Raw genomic sequence first — 8,270 nt, forward strand, 5'->3', positions numbered from 1 at the left:
TTTGTCTGCTTTAAACACCCAGAATCAGTGTCTTATGCCATAGCTTTGCTGAATGGAATTCGTTTATATGGAAGACCGATTAATGTGCAGTATCGATTTGGTAGGTTTATCCAAGTGAGTTTTATTATTGTTGGTGAGTTCAGAAGTGTAAGCATTTTGTTTTCTATATAGCAAAGACCAAAGAAGTACTCCCATAGTCTCTATTAAATTTTCTCAAAACACATGTTTAATTCATAATTGCATGTAATTACTAGTAGTTAGTATTGCCAATTACATTGCCAACCCTATTGCATTGCTTCTGTATTAAAAATTTTAATGTTCTATTTTAGTATCAGCCAGCAAATATCTATGATAGTTGCTATTGGCTATTATAAATTAAGCAAAATTTAAATGAACTGGAGACACACAATTCTAGCTTTTATATAGCAAAAATATTTGCTCATCCTTTTGTCATTGCTAATATATGATATAAAATACCTACTATTTGGAAGATATAGTAGGCAACAGTCCTTCTCCTTGGAAGTAGGGGAAGGAATCATGCTATGTATATTCCCTGTAAGAGCAACTGACCAAAACCAGCTCCAGAGTGATCCTTCATAGTGGTGGGAGAAAGCTTCCTGACATGAATAGCCTCGAGTGCCTTCTCCTATACACATGCCAAGAACTGATCATCTTTTATTAGATATCCCGAGAACACTACTATAGGCCTTTTATGTTTGAAGGGACTGATAGAGGCAATGCTTGCAATGCTTACGTTGCTTCTCTCCCCTAAATGATTCAGGCTTATTGATATACCTCTTGTTTGTTTGTTTTTATTTACCTTCCTATGCAAAAACAAATAAGAATAAAACAATGCCTTGTTGCAAAGGAAAAGTGCTTCTCTTTGCATTTCATTCTGTTAATTTCTTTGCAAAGAAAATTGGCTGCATCATGCTCTCAGCACTGTCCCATTCTACCAGCTTTTAATTAATAAAAGCTGGTGGAATGGTCCAGGACATCATGTTCTGACACTTCCCTGCACAGCTGCTTAGCATCCTGTGTAAGGTTGCATTGGCTTTGTCAGTGCAGTTTAAAGAACTCATGCCATATAAATGGGAGGCAAATAACACTGATGAGTTGCCATTTTTAGTTTACAGGTGTATAGAAGAAAACAGTATGTATCTTGTATGGTCCCATGTCAATATAATTTTATTGTAGAGCCATTGCTTTGGACAAAGCCTGTTTATAATTTAGTCATTTATAATAATATGAACAATCTGTAAATATTTCTTGAGAGACCAATAACATATTCATGTATCTTATATGAGTATAGAATTTTACTTAATACTATGTCCTTTTTGGTTTGGAGGGTTTTTATGGTTTTATGTTAGAACTCAAAAAATTATACAATGAAGTAATCACCATGTTATTCTATTTCTTTTAAAGGGAGTTCTCGCTCTTCTGAACCAACTAATCAAAGTTTTGAGAGCTGTGTTAAGATCAATTCACACAGCTACAGGTAATTAAAATATTTTTTCATGAAGGTAAAGAAAATAAATATGATCTTGTGACAGGAAATGTTTTGGATTATTGTAAACCTTACCATTTAGGCATACAATAAAATTAAGGAATTCATTTTTTCTGAAACCATGAAAAGTGACAAGATATTTTCATTTAACTTCAGTCATATTATTTTCAGCAGCATGTGGTGTGGGAGTTATATCTGTATATTCTTTACAGTTCATTTTGTTCTTTTCATAGCTGTTAATCATTTAAGCATCCAAGGCCTCATTGTGATGGATCAGTTAGCTTTCTGTGGTACTACTCTCAACACTTACAGTTGGGGCATACACCTATTCATCTGACTGCCTCGACCTGCCTGTGTTAATTGCACTCTTCCCAAAGTATACTTTCTGTCGCAAGGATTAGTAGTATTAACATTAAAATTGTACTATACTCTGGAGCAAGTAGACTAATGAAGACAAGCTATTGATCTAGCCAGTTTTTGTTACTTAGTTTTTTGAACATCTCCATAGAAGAAAATAGTACACTTTGATATGAAGCTTTACACACCACAGTTTTAAATTAGCAATTTTTATTACTATATGAATGTGTAGAAGAAATCAGCAAATACGTGTTCATGTTAACATCAGTACATTTAGGAAAGAGCATAATTTATATAAACAGTAAATATACATTCAAAAATAAATTGAGAAAAATGTCTACCTTTTTTTGACTGTTGAATATCTGTAAAATATTGAATTTACCCTTGATAATTATTAATGACTTGCTCTGCTGTCTTCATATCTAAGTGTTCTTTTTCTTTATAAAATTAACATTGCTTACTATTTTCCTATCAAAAAGCTAAATGTGACTCTAAATATTGAGATTTCAATATGTAGCTATTAATATGACTTAAGGTGCTCCTGTACCTAATTAACTGATTATTTGTAAATGTATGTTTACAGTTAATTGTTCTTAACCACATTCTCTTAGAGGAGCTCTCTCTCTCTCTCTTTTTTTAATTATAAAGAGCTGTGGTTTTATTTTTAAGAAAAATGGACATTTGAGGGTAGGAATTTTAACTTTTTATTATTTTCTTTTACCTTTCCAAAGAAATGAAGAAGCCATGGGCAATTCTTTCTTTCCCATGCAGTTCTTTCCAACTAATAATGCAGCTTTACCTCAAGAATATTTTTTCTTTCAGAAGATGGTAAGTTTGATATGCCTTTCGTTCAGTATATAATGTGGTGCAAGTTGTGAAGAATATGAAAACTATTTGGAGTTTACAGTGCTCAAATCTAATCTTGGGACAAAGTCAGCAGCTTCCCAGAACACTTTCCCCCAATGGCAGAGGGCTCTAATACAGTCATCTTAAGTCCAGAACATAGTACCTACCTCAGCAAACAGCCAGAAGAGTGGATGGGAATGATGATGCTCTGTGGTCCGAGTAAAATTTGAGTAGAGTTGTCATTTAAGTGACGTTTTTGTTTTGTTTTGTTTTGTTTGTTAATCCTCACCTGAGGATATTTTTACATTTATTTTTAGGGAAAGTAAAAGAGAGAGAGAAAGACAGAGAGAAGCATCCATTTGAGAGAAACAGAGATTGGTTGCCTCCCGCATGAGCCCCAACCAGGCCGGGGAGGACCTTACAACCAAGGTACATGCCCTTGATCAAAATTGAACTTGGGATCCTTTGTTCTGCATGCTGACGCTCTGTCCACTGAGCCAAACCGGCTAGGGCTTAAATGGCTGTTTTAAAAGATATTTTTTTGGAATTGAATTATTTTATTTGGTGAATTGTTTTTACATAATGTAAACATTAATCACAAATATATTGCTTTTGGACTTGGATTAATTTAAGAATATTTTTTTAACTCGAGGCAAAGATTTTTAATGTAATAAACTACATTATTTCCAAAGACTCCCAAAAATATGGTTTTGGCTTAGAAATCTTAATTATGATCTTTTATTATTTTAGGAGAACTTGGGAAATTACTTGTTTTCCAGCTCATAATTTTATACATAATAAAATTGAGGTCCAAGAATATTGATCAACAAGCCCAAGATTGTACTTGTTTCTGACAGATGTGGGACTATATAACACAGGTATTCTTATTGACAGGGTGGAGGTTTTACAAACATCCAGCATACATGTGAGCTTCAGATTTTAAAATAGCTGTTTTCACTTTTGTGAAAAAGGAAAATTGGTAATTTAACTTTTGGAAAAAACTTTTCTTAGCTATAGTGAGTTACTTGTAAACACCAGTTCTCATCTGAAGCTGTCAATATCTTTTTCCCTGCATTTTTAATCTTTGGTAAATCTGAGAAAAACATACACATACACTTACTCACTCTCATGTTATCTCTATTAATCTTTAATGTACTTTGAATAGTTAGAAATTTGAGTTAAAAATTACTTCAAAAAAAGAAAGAAGTGTATATCATAACTATTGACAACCGTGCTATACAATATGGTGGCTATTAGCCACATGTGAGACCAAAAACTGTATCACCATGTTATTTATACTGTAACCAATATAAAATTTAAAATGTTATTAATTCAGTTACTGGAAAACTTTTAGTTATATTTGAAAGACCTTTGATATGTGTTTCTACTTTCTCAAATGTACATTTTATGTAACCTAAATTTAGATCAAGTATTTTCTATGAAAATTTATCATCGGAATTGAGATATACGGTAAGTATAAAATGTATACCAGATTTTGAAGACTTAATATGAAAAAAGAAAGTAGAATATCTCATAATTTTTCATTGGTTACATGTTGAAATGATAATATTTTGGATATTCTGAGATAAATAAAATGCATTATTTATTGCACTTGTTTATATATTACCTCTACTCCTATATTCTACCAGATATATCTAAATAAAATTATTTATTGCACTTGTATATATATATATATATATATATATTTTATTGTGCCTACTTGAAGATTTAATACTACATACTTAGCTTGCATTTTATTTCTATAGGACAGCACTAGGTTGTACTGTAGTAAGCTGTATACTACTTGAATCTTTGTTAACTATTTAAGGGAACTACCACATCTTTACTTTACAAAATCATGGCCTTTCTTATACTAATACACAGTTTGATTTTCTGGTAGTTATTTGTATAATGCATGTAAACTGTAAACTTTTTAAACATTTTGATCATGTTTTGATAAATGAATGTTTTTTTTCCACAGCAGTGGCATGCATGTAATCCAGCGCTGCAGCTTCCTTACTGTGAGATGACAGCACCACTTCCTAAGAACACAGCTATGCCTCCTTCACTAAACCATGTTCCAAATCTAAAGGCTGGACCCAGCTCATATGAATGGACTCACCAACAACCACATGATCCTGACCTTTACCAAATTAATAAACGAAAGAGGCAAAAACAAACTAGTGATAGTGATAGTAGCACAGAAAACATTAGAAAAAGTGAATATAGCAAAAAGTTCCAAAAGTGTAAGAAGAAGAAAAGATATTAGTATTACCTTCAAATTAATTTATCTACACTGGTCTTGATGCTTTTAAAAGGAAAAAGACAAAAAAAAAAAAAGGCCTGTATTCTACCAAGTGACAAATGTTATGGCTTTCTTATGTTCTTAGATATGTACAACTAGTGGCCCAGTGCATGAAATTCGTGCACGGCGGGGGAATGTCTCATAGCCCAGCCTCCAATCTAGAACCCCTCAGGCCTAAACCGGCAGTCAGACATCCCTCTTGCAATACGGGACCGCTGGCTCTTAACCACTCACCTACCTACCTGCCTGATCACCCCTAACCACTCTGCTGCCCTGCTCACCCCCAACGCCCCCCTCCCCCCCCGCTGGCCTGATTGCCCCCAACTGCTCTTCCCTGCCGGCCTCATGTCCCCAACTGCCCTCCCTGGCTGGCCTCATGGCCCGTCTCCTGGTCTAATTAGCATATTACCCTTTTATTAGTATAGATAATATGGCATCTGATTTGCTATTGAAATTTTGTTTTCAATTACAAACATTTAAAGATAATATACTACTTCTTGCTTTGGTAATGGTCTTGCTAACACATTGTCAAGAAGAAATATACTTTTGAGTGATATATTTTAATAGTGATAATGAAATTTCACTAAATGTCAATCAAAAGCCACTTATGGATAAGGCACCATGTTTTCCTAGAGTGTTGCCTATATGGAATGGTAGATTTTTCTGAGTGAAACTAGTACACATATTTAAGAGTTACATGTTTTTGTTCCTAACAAAAATGGAATAAGCAAGCTTTAGTTTCCTTTGCTAATATCATTTTTTTATTTGTCAGCATGACATTTCTCAGCCTTATGCTCCTGCAGGTTTACTGTATTTCATAAAATGAGGATATATGGCAGTGATACCTAAGGAAAAATGATTAATATGGAGCTATTTTTTGCATCATTCCCTTTTTTATACAACTGTATATAAATATGAATATCTGCCTCTTCTCACTTATTATATTTCATGAAAATGAGTTGGCTATGTCTGAATTTATCATCAACTTCTTTTACCAACTGGGTTTAAGAGAGTATATTTAACAAGTAAATCTTGATAATAATAGACTATTTCATTAATGTATGATATTTAATATTTATTTTCAAATCAAGTTCCCTATTTCTGGCTTGTTTATTTAACGTAAAATTAATGGTTTATTTGGACATTTTTTTCACGTTTTTGCTCACCATAAACTAAAACAATGAAAATACTTATTTATTAAAGCTAATTGAAAGAATCATTGGGAGGTCCCCACCCATTTCAGTAGGAAAAGCCATGCTTGGATAGTTCTTTTTCATGTTGAATAGTATTTTATAGATCTTCATTATTTGAAATAATAAAGATGTTTTTAGCAAAGTGAGTAACTGAATTTAACTTTTAGTTATAAGTAAACAATGCCTTATATTAGGCTTGTTTTAAATCTGAATAGTAGTCTATTTCCATCTGGTCCACATGAAAAACTAAATTCTGCTTATTGTAGGTTGACCCATATACTTTCATGTTCCTAACTATTCACACTAAAAAAAAAACAAAACTTTTTTTTTCTTTTTAAGTTCACAAGTTTTTTGCAATTTAGAATTATGCCAAAGGGAAAATATATTTCTATGTAAATAGGAAAAAAAAAAAAACCTTAGCCCTAAATTATTTTAGTGTGTTTGGCATTGTAGGGGAAATTTACAGGAGAAATGTCTCTAAACAGATAAAAGTAGCATATTTGTAAGAAAATTATCTTGAAATACTGTTACAGGAACTGAAATCTTAGAACTCCAAGGAATTCTTGCATCTTCTTTCAGGCAGGAATTAACTCAATAGCAACGTCAGCAAGTCAACCAATAAGAAACAACCAGAAAGCAAATTCACCTCTTTACCTAGTGTCTTTCGTTAGAAAATATAAAACTTCTCTTAAAATGTTAATAGTATCTACAATCCTATGTAATTTTAAATTATCTATTTTCCCAATACTATTTTTTAGTTAAAATTTAAATTATTTGCCTTAGAGTGTTTTGTTTTTCCATTTTAAGTCTCCACTCTCAAAATCTATTTATTTTTGAGTATGTATACATTCTACTTCAATTGTTAGATGAAACATGGAATTTGAGAACAAAATCAGTCTTTTATTCTCATACTAACTAATTTTTTCAAAATTTGTTTATGTAATGTAGTGGGAGGGGAAAAAAACCAACAATAGATAAAGTAATTAGAATTAAAATTGGTCCAAAAGATGAATGCAAAAAACAATTGAAATATGTAAGTGTGCATATTCTACCTCATGTTTTCTATTTCTGTACATCCTAGTAAAGCCAGTTATATCAGAATTAAGGGTCTGTTTTCTCATTTTTTTTCCCCATTGAGCAAAGTGAATTAAGAGCCTGAGCTTGATTTTGGTAAATATGAGCATTATTATATAAATCTCAATAGAAATTATATTTTCAATTTAAAGCTAAAAAAAAAAATTTAATAAAAACTGATACTTGCCTTTCCACTTCAAGCCCAGGGAAGGTAAGTTAGCACAACCTTTCTAGTTTTTACTACGCAGTAATTGCTGAGGTTGTTAGCGATGATTTTATTCTGCCTGAGCAGAGTGAGTCCTACAAGTTCAGATGATGCCCCAACTGTGGGCTAAGTAAAGTTTTCTTATTCCCAGTCATGACCAACCTGCAAGAATCACTTCATGTGCATACAAAAACTGCCCTAGCAAGTGAGGAGCAGTGATCTAGTATCTGATTCTCAGTTTATCTGTTTCCTGGTAAAATTTTCTTTTGAGCTTCCAATACCATCTTTTTATATCAACAGGTTATATAAGGATTAAGAAATACATATGCAACTGAAATTGTAAACATAACCAGTATAAAGATGTAAACTAACATTTTTTCTGAGTTTTAAACCCTGAGAAAGATTAAGCCCAATAACCCTACATAATAATCATCTACTGCAAGGAGCCTGCCTCTAACAAGAAATTGGCTTAACTACTTGACCTTGTTTGGGGAGCTTAATATATGAAAACATTCTTTAAATGAATAGTGTTAATCTAACACACTATTTGAATCCTAATAATTACTGTCTTTGCTTCTATATCCTATCTAATAAAAGAGAAACATGGTAATTAGCGTATGATCACTACCCGTCCCATTGGCTAATCAGGGCAATATGCAAATTAACTGCCAGCCAAGATGGCGGCCAGCAGCCAGGCAGCTTGAAACTAACATGAGGCTTGCTTGCTTCAATGACGGAGGACTCCAACTTTCCCTGCCGCTGCAGGCCTCTGAGCTGCAACTC

At 32.9% G+C, this 8,270-nt stretch overlaps 1 protein-coding gene across 1 annotated transcript in view; it reads left to right on the forward strand.

Annotated features, from left to right (window-relative positions):
* RBM11 (RNA binding motif protein 11) overlaps nucleotides 1–5,050 on the forward strand; it is a 10,917-nt gene extending 5,867 nt beyond the window's left edge. Inside the window, exons 3-5 of the mRNA XM_006773938.2 lie at nucleotides 1,426–1,498; nucleotides 2,596–2,692; nucleotides 4,692–5,050. Coding sequence (XP_006774001.1) covers nucleotides 1,426–1,498; nucleotides 2,596–2,692; nucleotides 4,692–4,979 — 458 coding nt within the window. The 3' untranslated portion in view covers nucleotides 4,980–5,050. The remainder of the gene's footprint in view (nucleotides 1–1,425; nucleotides 1,499–2,595; nucleotides 2,693–4,691) is intronic.
* The last annotated feature ends 3,220 nt before the right edge of the window (nucleotides 5,051–8,270 follow it).

The sequence above is a fragment of the Myotis davidii genome, unplaced genomic scaffold, assembly GCF_000327345.1.
Source record: "Myotis davidii unplaced genomic scaffold, ASM32734v1 scaffold24, whole genome shotgun sequence".
Classification (NCBI taxonomy): Eukaryota; Metazoa; Chordata; class Mammalia; order Chiroptera; family Vespertilionidae; genus Myotis; species Myotis davidii.